Below are 22,027 nucleotides of genomic sequence, written 5' to 3' on the forward strand. Positions count from 1 at the left end.
TTATTTTCTTGTATACCACCCAACCAGTAGTTCTGGGCGGTTCACAACAGGAAATACTGAGACATTTCAGCACATGGTACAGTTTCATAGAACACACTATCTATGTACAATCTAAAATTATATAATAGAAGTAATACAATTGTTAAAAACATTCAAGTACTATATTAAAAATTATTAAAAAATTTAAACATACGACAATAAGAATAGAAACAGAAGACCTCATTTAAATATATCAAAATTAATATTCTTATTTGTCTTTAATGATTTTCTAAATGTGAAGTAAGAATTAGATTGAACAATCATCGGACTTAGCCAGGAGTTCATCTTCAGGGGCAATGTTAGGAAATTCTACTTTATGGAGAGGGTTGTGGATGCCTGGAATTTGCTCCCGAGAGAGGTGGTGGAGAGTAAAACTGTGACTGAGTTCAAAGAAGCATGGGATGAACACAGAAGATTTAGAATCAGAAAATAATATTAAATATTGAACTAAGGCCAGTACTGGGCAGACTTGCACGGTCTGTGTCTGTGTATGGCCGTTTGGTGGAGGATGGGCAGGGGAGGGCTTCAATGACTGGGAGGGTGTAGATGGGCTGGAGTAAGTCTTAACAGAGATTTCGGCAGTTGGAACCCAAGCACAGTACCAGGTAAAGCTTTGGATTCTTGCCCAGAAATAGCTAAGAAGAAAAAATTAAAAAAAAAAAAGAAAAAAAAAATTTAAAATTGAATCAGGTTGGGCAGACTGGATGGACCATTCGGGTCTTTATCTGCCGTCATCTACTATGTTACTATGTTATGTTACTATGTTATGTTTTCCCTGCTTGATACTCCAAAGTCCTGTCTAAAAAGGTCTTAAAACGACAGGCCTTTGGAGTAGGGAAGATGAACTTTCCAGAATTTCTAGTTCCTTTTGTTGAGTAAAAAAGTTTCAGATAGGGGGACAAATATGAGGGAGATAATCCAAAAAGCACCTTATAGCAAATGCATCCAAACTTAAAAAGCATTCTGGCCCCAAAAGGCAACCAATGCAACTTGGTATAAAAAGGGCTAACATGATCATACTTTTTAAGATTAAAAATCAGGCGAACTGCCGCATTTTGCACCAACCGAAGTCTTAATATAGTCTTTTTAGGTAACCCCAAATAAATTATATTACAATAGTCCAAAGTTGATAATACATTAGATTGAACCAGTAAACGAAAAGATTCGCTGTCAAAAAACTTTTTAATGGTTCTTAATTTCCATAAAAGCACATAACTTTTTTAAATTAATAAATCTGTATGTTTCCTAAAAGTTAATGTGCGATCCAAAATAACCCCCCGAATTTTCAAATTAGACGCTATCTCAAAATTTTGGCCCTTCAATTGGATACTTTTTTCTTTAATTTTCTCATTAGGGCTTGCCAAAAAAACCCTTGGATTTTCAGGATTAAGCTTCAACCTAACCTGTAGCATCCATAATTCTGCCTTTTCTAAGATTATAGAGATTCGAGTAATCAATTCATTTGAGATGTTCTTACAAGGTAGCAATATAGAGATGTCGTCTGCATAAATGTAAAACATTACTTCTAGACTTCGGAGTAAACAATGTTGGGGATAAAGGAGAGCCCTGCGATACTCAGCATGAGTTCCTCCAAGAGGGAGAATCCCACTGGCATAGGAGTCAGCTCTGTGGGTTCCAGAAGGTGCCGAGCACATCCAATATTGATTAAGCTCCTTCATAGTATCCAGGGAGGGATAATTTGTATTGTGTTTGGCACCCCCAATCATTCTAAAGTGTTGGCACCCATGCATAGGGAATCAGCTCCATGCTCGACCTCCTCCAAATTGAACAAAATTTTATGTTGATGTTCCCTAGGGTCTCAAAGAAAACCATGCAAAATATTTGACTGGCTCTCTTTTGGTTCGAGACTTACAGGCAGTTGAATGGAGGTCACCTTCAGAGTGTCACACTCTTCATAACACAAAACAGTCACTTTGTCCAGTGTTGCTGCCCAACAAAACCTGTCAGAGGACTGAACTTTTTGGATTAGTACAACCCTTTATACTAAAGTTCTTGTGCAATGTTTGGAACCTAATATGAGCTTACCTCCCTTTTTATGGGCCAAAAAACTATGTGAAAATGCTACATTATGAAATTTAAGGCCTACTTTGACTCCTCATTGCTCCTGACCTATACTTTGATGCAGACCATAACTGGACCAGTAGTCATGGCCCATGACGTACGTTTAGGATTTGCACTAGGAGGCTTTGCAGTCAACTGGAAGCAAAGATATAATGACATAAAGACATGATATCACCTTTTCATGCAAATTTTTTCCATTTTTGAGTGCAAATATTTCTATTGTGTAGTTTTTAATTTTTTTTTCTTTTTTATATCATTTGAAAGAATATCTTTTTTGTTACAAAAGTCACCCTGTTTCATCTTGGACCTGGCCTTGGTTTGTCAGAATTAAGGTCCCAAGACATGCATCATTTGCATGCGCAGATATGCTATGCTATACAGAGTCATCTTTGGCGCCCTATTGTGTAACATGCAAATGTGAAGAAAAACAAAAAGCAGAAGATATATAGGCTCAAAAAGAGTCTTTTATTAATGACAGAAGCATAATGGTCCCAGGTAGATATATTCAGAAATCTGCTTTGAAGTCTGAATACATCTACCTGAGACCACCTATCTTTGTCGAGGGATCCCTTGCCATCAGCTGATCATGGCAAGGGAATCCTCGATCAGCTGAGCCAGCAGGACTCCCCAAAACTGCGGCTTCGGGGAATCCTGCCAACTCAGCTGATCAGAGGAAAATTCCCCTGCCACAATCAGCTAGAGATAGCACTGGCCACTTTTTAGCTCTGCTAAAAGAGTATCCCCGATCAGCTGAGGCGGCAGGACTCCCTGAAGCCACGGATTTGGGGAGTCCTGCCGGGTCAGTAGATCGGGGGGAAAATACCCCTGCCATGATCAGCTGAACCGGCAGTGGCAGAGGACCCCCCACAATACCCATATCCATGTGGCAGGAGGGATGCCCATTCCCTCCTGCCTAACACCCCTGATACTCCCCCCTACATCCAATTGGCAGGAGGAATGCCCACTCCCTCCTGCCATCGGGCCTCAACACCCCAACATCCTACCCGACATTCCACCTGACACTGCAACACCCCAGCCAACACCCCTGACACCTCACCCGACTCTGCAACAACCCACCTGAAATTGCAATACCACCCTGACACTCCAACAAGCAGCCAGGCCTCGAACTCCAAACCCCCAACACCCCACCCGATACTCCCTGATATCCCACCAGACACTGCAACACTCCACCCAACACCCTAACTTCCCACATAATACCCCCTGAATCTCCCATACCTTTGAAGAAGGCTGGCAAGAGGGATGTCCACTCCCTCCTGCCGGCAGGCCCTCCTTTTCCAAAATGGCATGCCTTCGCCTTCCCAGTGCATCCTGGAATGTACCGGGGAGGGGCCTAAGAACCTGATTGGCCTTAGGCACCTGGGCCAATCAGAGCCTAAGACCTCCTTTCCGGTGAATCCTGGGATGCCCTGGGAGTGGCCTAAGACTCCAACTAGCCACTCCCTTGCCACGATCAGCTGAGCTGGCAGCAGCGTCTACTTTTAAGATTGAAATGTAGACCAGAATTTTGCTGGTCTACATTTCAGGCATCTGTTGCAGCTTTAGGGAGACACGTTGGGATGCTCAAATTCTTCCAACAACACTTCTAGGCAAAACCACACCCACGCCAAGCCTTGGGCAAGCTTAAGTGTCTCTACGTTTTTCTGTAGACCTGCAACAGATGCCTACAAAGTAGGCCATCTTCTTTGCCTGTTTTTTTTCTAAAAACATGTGTACCGATTGGCTGCCAGATGGCGGTAGGATGCCTACTGCCGCTTACAATCAGGACGCCCGTTTATAGAATCAGCCCCTAAATGTTTAAACTATTACAAAGTATTTTGAAACTACCATGTAAGGGGTCTCATTTTTTCCAGACACAATATATACTTTTTTTTTTTAACCCCATATATGTGACTTACTGCTGCAGGTCTTTAGGTCCTGGTTAATGACAAATCCTTCAGAGCACTGACAGATGTAGGACTCAGGTGTGTTCAAGCACAACTGCTCACAGCCATGGTTCTTCTCGGCACAGTGGTTAATTCCTTCATTGATTAACATTGGTTAATAAAGTCAGTGCCAAAGGGAAAGAAAAAAAAGAAACATAAGGAAGTAATTCTATAACTGTATGGCTATATTTAGGCATCTGGTAGGATCAGAGGTACCTACTTTCTTGCACAACAAAAATACAAGCCTATAAATTAGTTGCAAACATTTGTACTAACAACAGAGGTGGTATAAGTGTGTGTACCTAAGTTCTAATGATATGTATATAACTTACAAGAGGAGCCTGACTGAAACTGAATCTGCGACTGAAATGGGGACACTCGGTTTCAGCAGAAACTGAAACTAAAACTGCCCCACCCAGTCTCAAAAGCTCCTCCAAACCCACTCCCCTGATGGCAGCTCCCTTTCTGAGCCCCGACCCCCAGTGGCAGTCCCATCCTGGCCTCTCCTGGGTCTACCTTGCTGTTGGTGGGTAGTGGGCGCAGGAGCACCCCACTCACTCCTGCGCATGGATGATTCTAATCGAATCCACAACTTATTAATCGCACTATACCAAAAAGGTTCAAGGCGATTTAGATTCAAAGAGGCTATAAAATCTACAGGAAAATACCAAAACGATCAATAATTAATGAATATTACAGCAAGTCATATAAAAAAAAGTTTTCAGTTTTATGAAACATTAAGTAATTGATATCCGTCCTAATGTAAACAGATAGATTATTCCAAATTGTAATGGCAGCATAAGCAAAAGAGAAGTTGTGCTTTCATTTATACCATACTCCTTGAATCTCCCCACTCCTGGCCAATTTTCACTAGCTCCCAGTGATTTCCAGAATCCAATTCAAATGCTATTGCCTGGCTTTTAAGATTATTCACGGCATCCTTCCTTCCCTTATCCCACTTTCCTTTAACTCCTCGTGCCCCGACTCCACCAGGCCCGCCCAAAGATATAAACTATCCTTCCCCTCCCTACATGGTATTCTCCACGCAGGTAAACTGGGAAAATCATTTCTATTCAACATCACAGGTCTCTGAAACAACCTTACTATCCCGCTGCGGAACCTGAGCTCCCTCCATTTATTCCACAAGCAACTAAAAATCTGGCTCTTCTCTAACATGTAATCCTATTTTTCCCTTACTTTTCCACTCTACTTATAAGCTTATGTAAACCTTTTCCTATCCTTTCTCATATTTTAAGTTCTTGTGAACCATGCCGAGCTCTACTTCCGTGGAGATGATGCGGTATATAAACTTAAGGTTTAGTTTAGTTTAGATAATCTGGTGGAAGAATAATGCAAATGAGAAAAAAAGCACGATCAGATTATCTAAAGAGTCAATATACGATGAACTATGCAAGCTGATTTAAACTTAATTCACCTCAACTGATAACCAATGAAGATTTGTATACGCTAATACAACACTTTCATATCTCTTTAGACCTAAAATGAATCTAACCGCAGTATTCTGAAGTAACTTCAAGCTTTGATCAGTTTTGATGTTAAGTTCAAATATAAGGAATTACAGTAATCAAGTTGAAACACTAACATCTGAACCAACAGTGCAAAATGATGTTCAAAAAAGCATGACTTCACAAGCCTAAGGGTTCCTTTTATCAAGCCGCGCACGCATTAACCCGCCGGCCGCACTAGCCGCTACCGGTAGTTTTTAGCCAGCGAGTGATGAAGTGTCGCGCGCGCGTTAACCCCACTAGCGCGGCTTGATAAAAGGAGCCCTAAGTTTTTCTCAAATCTTCCTCCATAATTTAGAAATTCGATCTTCAAATGTAAGAGAAGAGTCTAAAAGAATATCCAAAATAGCCAATATTCAGCAGCTCACTGGCTAGGTTTGGCAGCCAGATAAAGCTGCCTAAAAGGTTAGTCTGTTTTTGGGCTGTTAAGACTTAGCTGGCTAGCCACTGAATATTGGCCAGTCAAAAATAGACCAGAAATTCAAGTTACACTCACTGCATAAAGCGCCAACATTGAATTTCCAGTATCGCCATGGACCGCGAGAGATCACCGGCTATCTCCCACAGTCTGAATTTTGGGGAGAATAAGATTAATTCTGAATCAGTATGTTTTCTACAGCAATGCCAATGAGACAAGACAATAAAAGAAACAATGGGAAAATACTCTAAAACATTGAAGATCACCATCATCCAAAGCTTAGCTGGTCATTATAGGTGAATACTCAGCCATACAAAGTTGGGTGACTTACTCTGGCAAGTTTTCCTGTCTGGATTAAGAGTAAATCCTTGTCGGCATTGGCAGAAGTAGGATTCATCTGTATTAACACATTCATGCTGACAGCCATGGGTGGATAAAGCACAATAGTCAGGTCCTGTAACGAAAACAAAGTGGCATTAGATATTCTTAGTTTTGAGTCCTCCAATTACCTTTTCTTTTGGCTGATATTTCATGTAATTGGTGTAATTTGGTAAAGTGGATGGCTTGTGTTTTCCAGTTTGAAGCCAACATGAAAACTATGAGGTGTGATAACGGAATGGAACTCATCATAGAGGAAAATTCTTCCAAATTTACAAACCTCAGAAGATTTTTTAATTCAATAGCCAGTGTTTAGACTCATGCCTGATAAACTCCCCAACCAAAGGGGAGGCCCCACTGAGGCCCCTATGGATGCCTGACAGCCTGCACTCAAGCTCCTGCAACCTGGTAGCAAAGCAAAGTTTCTAGGGGATTGGACTCTGAGCTCCACCAAAGTTTCTGCAGGCTGGCTAACAGGTACTACACAGGGATTGGCCTGTCTGCTTCTCATCCATGCAGGCAGAGCTTGACCCCCAAACTGGGGTGCTCTGAGCACAAAAAGTCGCTAAAAACCCAAGAAAAAAGACTGAAAAAGTAAAATATACAGAGCAGTTCAGAAAGACTCTATCCTGCTTGTGTCCAGAAGGAAAAACTGAAGGGGACAGCAGAGCACTTTAGTGAAGGAGGAGGTGTTAAAAAGATTAAATAGATTTCTTCTGTATGGCTCACGAGCATGGGGAGCAGTGGTACACCAAGGGGGAGGGCAGTCCACCCTGGGCGCAGACCATAAGGGGGTGCTCCCTGGGTCAGCGTCATGGTCTGGAAACTTCACTGTGGCAGGAGGAAGTAGTGCTGCTTGATTCACCGATTTGAATCGATTCACTTTTTAAAAAAAAAATTGGACTCACCAATTTAGTGAGTCCTTTAGTCTCCTGATATGTCCAGGTCTTATCCAGGTCTCCTAAAACAGCAGCAGTGATGGCAGAGCTCAGGGGGAAGAGACAGGTGTTGAACAGGCTGCTTCTGGCCTGCCCTGCAGGGGCCTTCCCTCTGTCACATCACTGATGAAATGACGGAGGGAAGTCTTGGTGGGTAAGCCATGAGCAGCCTATTCACCACCAGTCTCTGCCCACCTACCGTTCTCCGCCACCGCTGCTGCTGCTTTAGAAGGCCAAAAAGTTGAGATCTGATGGGGGGAAGAAGGTTTGATCTGAAGTGCTGCACAGGAAGGAGGGATGGATGGAATGGAAAGCTGTTGTACCAAAGGATGGGAGGGATGGATGGATGGATGGAAAGCTGATATACAAGGGGATGGGAAGAAGGGATGAAAAGCTGCTGTACAGGGGGGCATAGGAGAGAGGTATGAAAAGCTGCTGCACATGGAGGGAAAGAGGAGAAAGGAAGAAATGTTGGACATGGGGTGGAGGAGATGAAGGGAGAGATGCAGCAAAGAGGTAGAAAGGGGCGAGAGGGAGAAATCCTACATATGGTAGAAGGAAGGGAGACGTGTATGGAGAAGAGAGATGAAGAAATGTTGGACATAGGGTGGAGGGCAGGGAGAGAGAAAGAAATGTTGCACATAAGAATGGAGGAGAGGAAGGGAGAAATGCTGCACAGAGGGGAATAGAGAAGTTTGACCCAGGGCACAAGGCAGAGAGAGAGAGAGATGGTAGACCAGACACAGGCAAGCTACGGCCCGTGGGACATATCCAGCCCACCGACCATCCAAAACCCGCCAACCACAAGCCCTACATACCTCCCTCCAGAGCAGCATTGGACCGGCAGCACTCTAAACAGGATGCTTCGCAGCCTTCTCTCTTTGGGAAATTCCCTCTGTCGCTTCACTGCCACTTCACTGATGATGTCATCAGTAATGTGGAACACGGAAGGCCCCGATGAGAGAAGGCCGCGAAGCAGCCTGTTTAGAGTGCTGCCAGCCCAATGCTGCTCTGGAGGAAGGTTGTAGGGCTCGCAATTGGTGGGGTTCGGATGGGAAGGATGGATGGAGGGTTAGCAGGATGGTCCATCAATTAAGCAATTACAGTTTCAGTACTGAATCCCGAACGAAATCCAGATTGAGACACCTGAAAAATAGCACATTTTACCAATTCTGAGTTAACTAATCCTTCTAATAACTTTGTAAATAACGGGATACTGGCGACAGGTCTATAATTAGAATCACTAGTAATAGATTCTTTAGAGGTTTTTTTTATAATCAGTGTTACTAGAATTTGACCTATCTCTTTTTGAAACAAACCCTCTCTCAAAGAAAAAGTGATCCATTTAAAAAGATCTACTTTAAAGATAAAAGAAGCATTCTTCAGGACGTTAGGTGGACAATTGTCCAATCAACAATTGGATTTTGTGTATCTGCTAAATAGTTTACATAAGTGTCCAATCAGGAACATTAAATTGTTGCCAACTCGTGTCAACCGTAACACCATCATCAAATCGTAACATATTCATAAAAGGATCATTGTCTATCACTTGGCTAAAATTCGATCTCAAGTTAATGATTTTAGAATAAAAACAATTTTTATTGACATGAAAAAAATTACACGCAGAAATGAACACAGCAACAACAAATGCCAACACAGAAGAAACAGAGGCAATGTCTGCATAAGCAAAGACAACCAAACACAATCATGTCAAATATTTGTTTACCCAAAAAAATCCCCAACCACCCTATGTTCCCTCCACCCCCAAACCTACCCCACCAGCACCCCCCACCCCCCCAGCCCCCCCATGAAGTGGAATGCCGGGCAGAAAATAGAAAGGTGCAAACCAAGTTCCCCCCAGGGTCTGGGCTCTGATGACCCTAGGGCATTGGAACAAGCGAAGCATCCCCCTCCCCCCCTCAAAAACAGATCCCCTCCAAACCCCCCCTACAAGTCCCCTCCCCCCTTTGACCTCACAGCAGAGAGATGTCGAGATCCAGAACTAGGCAGGAGAAAGCAACCTCAAGCCAGGGTGTTAAGAAGAAGACCACGTCCCCTAGGAGACAAAGAACGTAAATATGGGTCCCATATCAACAAGAAGCTCCGACGACGTCTAAAGGAACCCCCAACCTCACGAGCCTCCCAAAGAACCAACTCATGAAGCTGAGCTCTCCAATGCCCAAAAGACAGAGGAATCTAGGAGGTCCACTGCTGCTTAATACAGCGCCGGGCCAGGAGTCACACCAAGTTATTGATTTTATTGCCCACAATGCTTAGCTCGCACATATCCTGGCAGGAAGTAGCCACATCAATAAAGTTCTGTGAAATTACTGAGTTACATAAAGCCTATCTTGGAGCCCTGTCACAACCAGGGTAAGGCTGCTGGGGGCATAACAATACTTGTCATTGGATTAGCTGTTACCCAGGGCAGGATTAACTCTTTTGTGGGCCCTAGGCAAACAAGTAGATCAGGTTCCATCATTGTAACACAAATACATTTAAAACTCTGACAACTAGGGACCTGTGTGATTCTGACTACAGTGGAAAACAATCAGAAGAGAAGCATTAAGAAAGAGGCACAGCTCACAGACCACTTCTGTTGCATGGAGAACAATACACAGGGGGTGGGAAGTATAGGTACATCTCTTTAGGCTGGTTCTGGTTCTGGCTCCCCCCTCTATTCAGTCAGCAGCTGACTTATCAGAGCAAAACTTTGTCTTCAGAGCGATTAAAAAGTATATCTGCGAGGACCCCTCTTAAACATTTGGACCCTAATTATGTGCCTAGTTTGCCTATGCCTAAATCCTGCCATGCTGTTACCCCTAAGAACTGGTCAGCTGCAGGAAGGAAGGTTCTGATGATGAGAAAAAGATCTGGGTGTCATTGTAGACAATATGATGAAACCGTCCACCCAATGTGCGGCGGCGGCCTAAAAGCAATCAAGATTGCTAGTAATTATGAAAAAAGGTTTGGTTAACAAGACTAAGAATGCATCTGTATCGCACCATGGTGCAACCTCACCTTGAGTATTGCATTCAATTCTGGTCACATTATCGCAATAAAGATATAGCAGAACTAGAAAAGTCTCAAAGAAGAGCGAGCAAAATGATAAAGGGGATGGAACTCCTCTTGAATGAGAAAAGACTAAAAAGGTTAGGGCTCTTCAGCTTGGAAAAGAGATGGCTGAGGATATAAGTCTATAAAATCCTGAGTGGTGTAGAATGGGTACAAGTGGATCAATTTTTAACTCTGAAAATTTACACATTTTAGGGGACAGTCGAAGAATTTATAGGAATATACTTTTAAAACCAATAGGAGGAAATATTTTTTCACTTAGAGAATAGTTACGTTCTGGAACACATTGCCACAGGTTGTAGTAAGAGCAGACAGTGTAGCTGGTTTTAAGAAAGTTTTGGACAATTTCTTGGAGGAAAAGTCCATATGACAGATATGGGGAAAACTACTGCCTGCCCTGAATCGGTAGCCTCTCGGGCACCTCTCACCCTTGCTATGCCATTGTAGAGACTTGTGAGGAGTTGGAGAAGTGACTAGACTTTGGGGAGTGAAGAGAATGAGAGACCTGGAATATCTCAAACCCCCTTCTCTGCCCATTGTGGCTCTTTGTAAATATTAGGTCAAACATTTAGGATAAAATGGCTCGTTGCTTTTAAAAGGCTGCTGACCCCTGCCCTAGGCCAAAGGTCAAATCCCCTTAATAGGCCCAAGGCTGAGGATCAACAGCTCCCTGATAGGCCCCTCACCCCAATCTCATCCCTAGACTTACTGGTGTCTATTAGGAGCAGAAGCAATCCCCATTCACTACTGCTCCTTTGGTTCCAGGTTCCACTTGTGACCATAGAAGTACTTTTGTGGTACCCCCAAATAGATACAAGGCATGACCACACCCTGAGTACTGTATGCATCTCAAAACAGTTAACAGAATAACTAGAAAAGGTACAGAGAAGGGCAACAAAAATGATAAAATGGATGGAATGACTCTTCTCTAATGAAAGGTTACAGGTAAGGGATTTTCAGCTTGAGAATGGAGCAGATATGAAAGAGGTCTTTAATATTATGAATGGAGAAGAGCAGGTGAATAGAGAAGGTTGTTTATCTTTCCATATAGTACTAAGGCTAAGGCGACAATCCATACAATTAATAGGTAGCACATTTAAAAACAAATTGGAGGAGGTTTTTCTTTCACCCAAAACACAATTAAACTGAGTTGCTATAATCAAGACATCTAGCATAGTTGTGTTTAAAAAGGGTTTGAACAAGCTCCTGGACAAAATGTTCCTAAACCATTATTAACCACATAGACTTGGGAAAGCCATTGCTTATCCTTGGCAGTAAGCAACAATCAATAGATCTATTCTATGGAATCCTGTTGGGTACTTGTGACCTCAATCGGCTACTGCTGGGGACAAAATACTGAACCAGATGGACATTTGGCCAGACCTAGAGCGCTTGGTCAGGCCCACCACAATGCACCAGTTTATTTATTTATTTCCTCAGGTTTTACATGCATAAATGTAAAAGCACATTTTGAAACCTGCCTGGCAACCTGACTCCTAGCAAAAGACCCCACATTTAGCAGATACTTTTGTAATATACGGTAGGAACTGAACACGTTCTAACCTGGACTAGAGAGTTGCGCGGAGACAGAAATCCCACCCATCCCCGCCAGGATCCTCTCCATCCCCACCCATCCCCGCAAGGAATTACCTCCATCCCCCCCGCCCGTCCCCATAAAAAGCAGCAATTACTTCTGACAGGATCATCAATTCCATAGTTTCTTTTGTGTTTGCGCTGCTGTTTTCCTTGTGGAATCTCTTTGGTGGAACCCTTTTTTTTGTTTTCTGTTCAGGTAATTAACTTATAAACCCCCTCTTTTACTAAGGCTGAGGTGTCCATTATATTATATGGATGAACCCTGCTTCCAAAGCCTTCCATCCCCGTGGGAGTCCCGTGGGCCAGATGAGGGTCCCTGTGGGAGTCCCGTGGGTTAGGGGGGGATTCCCGCGGGACCCTCGGGATTCCCACGATCCCCGTTCCTGTGCAGACCTCTAACCTGGACATCCCAGTCCCAGTTTCATGTATGCATTAAAGTAAAAAAAAAAAAAAAAAAAAAATCCCTGAAAGAAAGAAACTTATAAATTAAACTAGTCTTTAAGCCCGTTACATTAACGGGTGCTAGAATAGATGTGTGTGTCTGTCTTTCTTTCTTTCTCTCCCCTTGGCCGCTGTCTGTCTGTCTATGTTTATTTGTTTTTCTCTCCTTGGACACTGGCTATCTCTCCTTGGACGCTGCCTGAATGTCTTCCTTTCTGTCTGTCTGAATGGCCCCCTGTGTGTCATTCTTTGTGTCTGTGTCCTTGTGTCATTCCCCCGCCCCCCCAGAGCTAAGCTGTCTGCTTCCAGCATACCCCTTCCCCCAAAGCAGCCCTCTTTCCCTCTCCCTGACCCCCTTGTGTCTTCCCCCTCCCCCCCCCGACCAAAGCTGTCTACCCCCCAGCACACCTCTCCAACAAAAGCATCCCCCTGTACCTGCAGCACTGGCACGACACCCTTCAGCCAATCGTGAGTGCTCAGAGCGCGACAGGGAGCGGGGCCTGCAGCTTCTTTTGCGTCGGTGAGGAAGGAGAGGTTGGTCCGCTATCTGCACAACCCTTCCACCAAAACAGCCCCCTTTCCTGCCTGCTCCATGGCCCTTCTTTTTCCTCTTCCCCTCCCGTTCTTCCCCTCCCTCCAGTCATCGCTGCCATTCCTATTTAAAACGGCCTGCTGAGGTTCGCGGCCGGCTGTAGCGAACCTCGCAGGCCGCTGTTCACCTCAGTAGCATGTTCCCTCTGATGCAATCGCATCAGAGGGAACGTGCTACCACGTGGAGAGCGGCCTGCGAGGTTCGCTACAGCCGGCCGCGAACCTCAGCAGGCCGTTTTAAATAGGAATGGCAGCGGTGACTGGAGGGAGGGGAAGAACAGGAGCGGTAGCGGTTGTTGCGGGAGGGGGGGGAGTCGGCGACGTGCAGGCCGCTGTGAACAGGAGTGGCAGCGGCGGCAGGACCATGAGCCCTCCTCCCGCCATCCGCTGCCAGAGCCGCTCCTGTCGCCCGATGCAGCTAACTGGCGCATACGCCTCAAGCCGCGGCCAAGGCTGGGGACTCGCGCATGCGCACTCCTGCGGCCACAGACCTACACCGCACAGAACACGCAAATAGGAGTGCGCATGCGCGGCTAGCTCTTTATTATATTAGATTAGAAAGGTTTCCTTGGAAGAGAGCCTGGATAACTCACACACTGCCTGCAGACTCTGCTTCTTTCCCTTCTCATATTCTTTTGGTCTGACAGGCCAGGAGCTTGCTAAACATGGATTCTGTAATGCTGTCTGGACATGTGTGGCAAATGATGTCAAGTTCAGAGTGGTCACTTATCCTGCAATTGTGGGCAAAGTGAAAACTGTAGCCAGTGAGAGGAAAAGTAGAAGTCCCAGCATGAATATACAAGTAGCTTGTTTCTACCAGTTTCTGCTGATACTAGACACTTCTGAAACAGAATCAAGGACAAGACTGCTTCTAATTTATTCCTAAGGCAAACAGAAGGGAACTTCGCTGGAATTAGTGTTGCTAACTGTCTCTAGATTCATCTGACAGAATTAATCCTGTCCTGTGTTTACTTCATTGTATGCAAGGTTTTATTACTCTGATTTCCCAGTTGTATTTCTCATTTTTAAAAAATGAGGCTAAAAACCCATGCATTCAAAGGACTACTGGATCAACCCTGTTGGGTGAATCTGGAGCTAGATGTAAATATATGTGAAAAGATATGCAATTTTTAATGTCTAATATAGGGTTACCATATTTATATACTAAAAAAAGAGGACATGTGACTCTGCTCACAGCACCGCCCTGCCCATGACCCCACCCATGTTCTATCCTGCTTCTGCCTTCCACTAGTCTTGCCTCTATTCCACCCTACCCCCCCAACACAGCCTCTCTCTATCTCTCTCCAGCCCCCCACCCAAGTCTCCCCTCTGTCCCCATGCACCTCATTGGTACTGCAATTTCAAACTTTGGGCAGCTGACAACCGGCAGCGTTAGCAACCTGATCCTGTTGCCATCGGCCTGCCTTGTAAGCCTTCGCTCTGCAGTAATCTCCCTACATGGCAACAGGAAGTTGCTGAAAAGCGCAGGCTTCCAGGGCAGGTCGATGGCAGCAGGACCATGTTGCGGCACATTGGGCAAAAGACGCCCAAGTAGGGAGAGCCCAGACTTCATTGGTCCAGACTTCTGGTCTGCAAATTCACCAGACCTAAACCCAGTCGACTGCCAGATCTGGGGGCCGATACGGGAACGTGTCTACCAGACAGCGCTATGTGATGTCGAAGACCTTAATCAGCGCCTCATCTCTGTTTGGGCTGAGCTGAAGCAGAGAATCATTGACAAGTCCGCAGATCAAGGGTGGTCAAGGCTGAGGGCGTGCCTTTGTGCAAAGGGAGCGCACTTCAAACATCTGCTTAACAGAAACATTACTTTGGGACTTTACATTTTTCTGCATGATAAGCCAGGAAACCTTTTGATGGTGTTCTTCTTCCATTTACAATCCATTTTCAAAAGGTAGTGTTGCGGTGGGAAATATTTGCAACATTTTACATGAACTTCATTCATGACACACTAAATTTCATAAGAATCAGCCGAGTTCTATGGAAGATATGACAAAAAACATTTTGCTATGTTCCCCCCCCCCTGTTCACAGTGTATTTTCCCAATTACACTAGTATTCTATAAAAAGTAGGTGCCTATCTTCCTAATTATAGGTGCCCATTTATAGAATTTCTTCCTTAGCAATTTTATAAGAGGACACCTATGTAGGTGCTATTTTATAAAATACTTTTCTTTATGAAATGTTAGTGTAAGTTGACAAATGCACACCTACATAGCAGGTGTGGACAATTACACTAGTCCAGGGGTCTGCAACCTTTAAGACATAAAGAGCCACTTGGACCCGTTTTCGAAAAGAAAAAAAAACTTGGAGCCGCAAAACCATTATAAAACAAATCTAACACTGCATATATTGTTTCTTATCTTAATGCTATATACAGGATCACTAAATTGAAAATAAAATCATTTTTCCTACCTTTGCTATTTGGTGATTTCATGAGTCTCTGGTTGCACTTTCTTCTTCTGACTGTGCATCCAATCTTTCTTCCTTTCTTTCAGCCTCCTGTATGTTTCCTCTCCTCCAGACCTCATTCTCTCCCCCAACTTTTTCTTTCTGTCTCCCTGTTCCCCCTTCTTTCTGTCTCCGTGCCCTCCCCCAAGCCACTCGGTTTGCTGCCACCGCAATCGGGGAACAGCCCCCAAGCCACCGCCGTCCCAAGCTTTCCCTGCAGAAGTGTTGCGCTGACCAGCATTCCGCTCCCTGACGTCAATTCTGACGTAGGAGAGGAAGTTCCGGGCCAACAAGGCATTTCTCCTCATTCCATCCAGCCTGAGCCCCATCTCTCCTTGGTCCAGCATTTCCCTTCTGTGTCTGTCAGAATTACCATTCCACCTATTTTCCAGCATCACCCTTCTTTGTGTCCATCTCACCTATATCCCTATCTCACCACTTTTTCAGAATCTTCATTTGTCTCTGTCCTTGACTTTACCCCATGTTCACCATTTGCCCTTTCAATGTCTTTATCTCCCCCCCCCCACACACTTTTTCAGCATGTCTCTATTTCACCTCCTCTTCATGTCCCCTCTGTATCTCTATCCTTATTCAGTAGGTCCTGCTTACCCTTTCTCTTCTTTGTGTCATTATCTCCATTTTCAGCTTTCCCCCCTTTTCTTTTGTTACTGCACCCGGTAGCCAGAATCTTTCCACCCTCCCTCCACTCCGGCCCAGCCCAGTATGAAATATTTCCTTTTGTTTCCCTCCCCTCTCTCTTTCTCCTCCCTCACCCACGAGTCCTGCATCTGGCCCTCTCCCTTCTATCTGCACCTGGCAACACCCCCCTGCTCCGCGGCTCTCTTCAGCAACTTGTCAGCAGCGGTGATCAAGACAAGCTGCCGACATCGAGGCCTTCCCTCTACGAGTCCCGCCTTTGTGGAAAAAGGAAGTTGAAACAAGCGGGACTCGCAGAGGGTAGGCCCCGACGTCAGAAGCTTGTGTCGATCGCTGCTGCTGAGTTGCCGAAGAGAGCCGCGGAGCAGGGGATGTGGCCGGAAGCAGGTAGAAGGGAGAGGGAGATAGGAAGGCTGTAGATCTCCGGAGCATGACACCGACCCTGGCCAGGATGATTTCTTTTTCAGGCGTGCACCTTACAAGTCCGGCGTCGCGGCGGGAAATAGCCATGCTGAGCAGTGAGCTCAGCACTACACAGATGAAAGCCTTGCTTGCTGATTGGTCCGGCGGCACGGCGGGGCGGGGCCGCCGGACCAATCAGCAAGCAAGGCTTTCATCTGTGTATTTCCCGCCGCGACGCTGGACTTGTAAGGTGCATGCCTGCGTGACACACTACCGGAGCCGCAGCAAAGGTGGAAAAGAGCCGCATGCGGCTCTGGAGCCGCAGGTTGCCGACCCCCGCACTAGTCCTACAGCCAGCGTGAAGATCTACACTAGAGAATGGCATGGGGACACATTTGTCCCACTAAACACTTCACCTCGGGATCAGGGTCAGTTAAACTCAACTACTCTACCTCGGGATCAGGTTTTCTTTTTGTTCTATTCCTGCTGTTACATGTTGTGTGATTGGTGGTTTGTGTGTGATTAAGGCCTTTTAGTGTTGCAAAGGGGGTATCTGTTTCCATATAGGGTTTTGATTTAGAGTAGACACGTTTGTCCCCCATCCCCATGTGATCTATCTCCATCCCCATCCCAACCCATGAGTTCTGTCCCTGTCCCATCTCTGCAAGTTCTGTCCTCATCTACACAAGCCTTGAACACTTTAAAATCATAACTGTTTGAGGCTTGTGCAGATGAGCATAGAACTTGCAGGGATGTGACAGGGACAGAACTTGCGGAGGCGGGATAGGAATGGAGATAGATCCCTATGTCATTTTTTAATCCACACCTATATCTGAAGAACATAAGAATTGTTGCTGCTGGGTCAGACCAATAGTCCATCGTGCCCAGCAGTCCACTCACGCTGCAGCCCTTAGGTCAAACACCAGTGCCCTAACTGAGACTAGCCTTACCTGCGTACGTTCCGGTTCAGCAGGAACTTGTCTAACTTTGTCTTGAATCCCTGGAGGGTGTTTTCCCCTATGACAAACTCCGGAAGAGCGTTCCAGTTTTCTACCACTCTCTGGTTGAAGAACTTCTTCCTTACGTTTGTACGGAATCTATCCCCTTTTAACTTTAGAGAGTGCCCTCTCGTTCTCTCTATCTTGGAGAAGGTGAACAACCTGTCTTTATCTACTAAGTCTATTCCCTTCATTATCTTGAATGTTTCGATCATGTCCCCTCTCAGTCGCCTCTTTTCAAGGGAGAAGAGGCCCAGTTTCTCTAATCTTTCACTGTACAGCAACTCCTCCAGTCCCTTAACCATTTTAGTCGCTCTTCTCTAGACCCTTTCGAGTAGTACCGTGTCCTTCTTCATGTACGGTGACCAGTGCTGGACGCAGTATTCCAGGTGAGGGAATACCATGGCCTGGTATAGCGGCATGATAACCTTCTCCGATCTGTTCATGAACCCCTTTTTAATCATTCCTAGCAAGCTTGTGTGTAAATTTATAGCATTCTATTGTCTATGTCACATGTATATTTGCATATACTGCCCAGATTCTTCCCATGTACATGCCCACCTGCAAAGTAAGGATGTTGATATCAAAGCACATTTTTTACACAATTGGTATTCTGCAAGAGGTCATGTATGAGCGTATGTGGATACATACACACAGGAATGTCTAACAACAAGAAAGAGATCCGGAAGAATCGGTTGTGTAAAGTAACTTACTTCGACATGTTTTCTTATCCGCATTAAGGAGAAATCTTTGTGGGCACCGGCAGAAGTAAGAGTCACCTGTGTTAACGCACTCATGCTGGCAGCCGTGGTTTGGCAAAGCACAATAGTCCACAACTGAAAATAGAATGGAATAATAGAACACATATTAGGCAAAGATTGAATGAGGCACCTAATTAATGGAATTATCTATCACAGTTGTAATATGCCATGGGAAATCAGGACTTTACTATGTATTCATTTATTTTTAAAAAATTATCAACCGCCTATTCCTAGGCGGCTTTACAAAAGTAACATTCACAGAATGGAACAGACAAAATTTATACAAACATCACACATTACAGATCATTCCATATAAAAAATGGGTTCACAGATCTTCACAATACACTCATCCTAAAACTAGCATTGAGCAAAAAAACATCTTTCACTAGAATGCTTCTATGAAAAGTGTAGTTTTAAGCATCTTTTTAAGCTTCTGAATATCAGATAAAGCTCTTTGCAGTCCAGTTAATTTGTTCCACAGCGTTACTCCTATGATGGAAATAGCAGAGGTTCTCATATTCTCATAATGTGTTTTTAAAAAGTCCATTAATGACAATCGTATCGCACCCTCAGATCGCAAAGATCTTTTTTTTTTTAATTTCTTTATTCATTTTAAAGCCATAAGTAGGTGCAAAATAAAATACAATCATATAATTCTATAAAAGCACTTAAATACAATTATAATCTATGACAAAAAGATTATCATCCCCCCCCCCCCCATAATTATATCTATGAACTACACTTTAAATGAGAATTGAAAAATACATTCCAAACCGCCCTCCCACCCACCCACCCTAGACGTGTATGACCAAAGGGCATAATCAGCAATCACTCTTTGCAAAATTTTGTCAAAGATCTGAACAGTCGGTAGACAGCCATAATTTGTGATAGATACCAAGGAATCCCATGATAAATGACTTTGTAAACCAAAGTTAGTGTCTTGAAAATAACAGGTAACCAGTGCAATTTCTTCAGACAAGGTGTTATGTGTTAGAATTTTCTAACACCATGGATTAACCTTGCGGCGGCATTTTTGATCATTTGTAATGCTTTACACTGTACAGTTGAGATCCCTAAATAAAGGGCATTGCAATAGTCCAGTTTTGATTGTCTGTACCACAATGTGGAAATCATACTTCGACAGCATCAGTTTTAGGCGACTCAACAGTCACAACCGGAAAAAAAAGTAGATTTAACTACAGACAAGATTTGATCTTTCATGCTGAGTGTTGAGTCCAGCCAGACCCCTAGAATCTTCAACTTTCATTGCATCACAATAACTTGATCAATAACCTTGATCTCTTTAGGCCATTGTGGATCAGCCTTTCTCCCAATTAGCATAACTTCCGATTTTGCAAGATTCCAGAACCAATTTATGCTTCACCATCCACTCGTAATGAATTAGTATATAGGCTTATAGATGGAAAATATTTATAGAAGAATGCGTACTGTTGCAACCTAAGGGGTGGGATACACTATAGTCCTCCCCACAATATCTTCTATATTACAACTGTTTATTAACAAAAGTCTTCAGGCCCTCAGAGGTGCCACCAGATGCTCAATTATGTCTCATAGCAACTGGCTTTATGCCCCCTATCGTCATCGGGTCTCTTTAGTTTTTTAAAGGTTTTTTTTTTTTTTGTGCAATGCTATATTTTCGTGTTAATTCAATAAATAGTTGATAAAAGTTAGAACTTATCTTGGGTGGTTCAGCCAAGAGGGATAGAGTACTGCCAACATGTTTCACCCTATTCGGGTTTCCTCAGGGCACAATCCCTCAGAACTGTGTGTGCTCTATACGACGTGGCCACCCGAATGAATGATCACCATCCACTCAGTCACACTCTTCAAACATCCAGCCTAATCTTTCATTCAACTCAATTCTCCAGTCTAACATTGGAAAGAATGTATGACTAAAAGTTGACCTAGTTATTATCGGGCTGGGGGCAAAAGCTGCAGTCTTCTTACTACAAATAAATGGCCAATGTTCTCATATGTGCAGGCTATATGCACTATGTGTGAGTCAGTACACGTCAGAGTGAGGCTATATTGGCGAGGAGTGGCCTAGTGGTTAGAGCTGCTGCGTCAGCACCCTGAGATTGCGGGTTTGATTCCAGCACCACTCCTTGTGAGCCTGGGCAAGTCACTTAACTCTCCATTGCCCCATGACTCATGCTGAGTCATTTGAACTTTTATCATTCCAATAAAGCCTGACTGGTGATTGTTTCCATTGGTTCGCTGTCTGCTCAGTCTCTTCTGTTGCTGTTTTTTTGTTAAATCCACCACTACAGCTCAGTCAAATTGGTCACTAACACCCCCCCCCCCCTCTTCTATGAAACCGCGCTAGCATTTTTTTTTTTTACTGCAGAGAGCAGCGCTGAATGGCCCGTGCTGCTCCCGATGCTCATTGAGCTCCTATGAGCGTCGGGAGCAACGCAGGCCATTCAGCGTGGCTCCCAGCACTAGAAACTGCTAGCACGGTTTCGTAGAAGAGGGAGTAAGTCAAGGACTAAATAAGTGAAATGCCAAACTGAGCAGAGAGATTTCTTGCCTCCTCTTAAAGTTACGTCTATTTATTTTCTTAAAAAGACTATTAGGAAATGTGATGCAGCCCATTCAGTTCCTATGGGCTTTGTCACATTTACTGTGCTGGGAACGGGCCCAGAACAATATCAAACATAGAGTTTATAAATAGACAATCAAATCTAACCAACTCCATCAGCCACAGCTCATATCGAAGTATAACAATTTAAATATAACATACACCTGACCAGCATCAAGCAAATTCACTGACTTCAAACCAGAAAGGAATAAAGTTTAGAACTTAGAAAAACCCAGGATAAGCATGTTATAAAGGACAACCCATATTAATGCTGTGCCCATACTGTTCCCATAGAAAATGCCCAGAAGTGTTTCAGAATCCTAAGGGTCAACAGAAAAGAATTTCAGGTTAGTAACTTATGGTTAGTAAATTCAAGATTAAAAACGGCAGTACTAATTGCATTGATCATAAAATGTTCATGTGCCACCTGAAATGAATCTGGCTACTTTGATTAATTAGTATAGCACTTACTGGTGCACTTCTTTCCATCTTCATCCAGCTCATAGCCTTGAAAACATTGACAGACGTAGGATCCTGGTGTATTCACACATATCTGCTCACAGCCATGCACCTCTACTGCACACAGGTCCTGAGCTGAAATCAGAAAGGAACCAGTTGAAGATTTTATTACTATCAGATTGTATGCCAATTCTGATACCCTTTATTGGTCCATCATGAACTTTCACATCACCTGTGAACATCACCATCCAGGTACTGCCTTGTTAGTGCTGGGGCAGTCTGAGGGCACAGATTGGGAGGAACCAGTACTTAAACGGTTAATGACAATATTCAATCTGCTAACCAGTTAAGTAAACAGATAAAGTTAGAGAAAAAAGGCTGTTCTAACTTTATCTGCTGAGTTTACCAGACATCAATCTGACTATTGGATAATGTCTAGTTAACTTCCTGGTAATGGCCTGAAGGATTTTCTGGTCTACCCCTTCCTCTGGATCTTCCCACCCTTGGAGAGCCTGAGTGCCACCATTAAATGGACTGTTGTTTTGTCTCAGGATCACAGTGGTGTAACCAAGTTTCATCAACAGTAACTAGTCATTACAAAAAGTTGGCACTAGCTTGTCGAAAATGTGTGCATGGTCTTCATCATAAGGGAT

General features: G+C 44.1%; 1 protein-coding gene across 5 annotated transcripts in view; it reads right to left on the reverse strand.

Moving 5' to 3' along the window:
- Positions 1-22,027, reverse strand: part of MATN2 (matrilin 2) — a 179,932-nt gene that overhangs the window by 48,003 nt on the left and 109,902 nt on the right. For all 5 annotated transcript variants that reach the window (XM_033934328.1, XM_033934326.1, XM_033934329.1 and 2 more), the window contains exons 5-8: positions 21,387-21,509; positions 18,266-18,388; positions 6,340-6,462; positions 4,038-4,160 (exon numbers count right to left, since the gene is read on the reverse strand). In XM_033934328.1, the coding sequence (XP_033790219.1) occupies positions 4,038-4,160; positions 6,340-6,462; positions 18,266-18,388; positions 21,387-21,509 (492 nt within the window). The remainder of the gene's footprint in view (positions 1-4,037; positions 4,161-6,339; positions 6,463-18,265; positions 18,389-21,386; positions 21,510-22,027) is intronic.

The sequence above is a fragment of the Geotrypetes seraphini genome, chromosome 2 (assembly GCF_902459505.1).
Source record: "Geotrypetes seraphini chromosome 2, aGeoSer1.1, whole genome shotgun sequence".
NCBI lineage: Eukaryota > Metazoa > Chordata > Amphibia > Gymnophiona > Dermophiidae > Geotrypetes > Geotrypetes seraphini.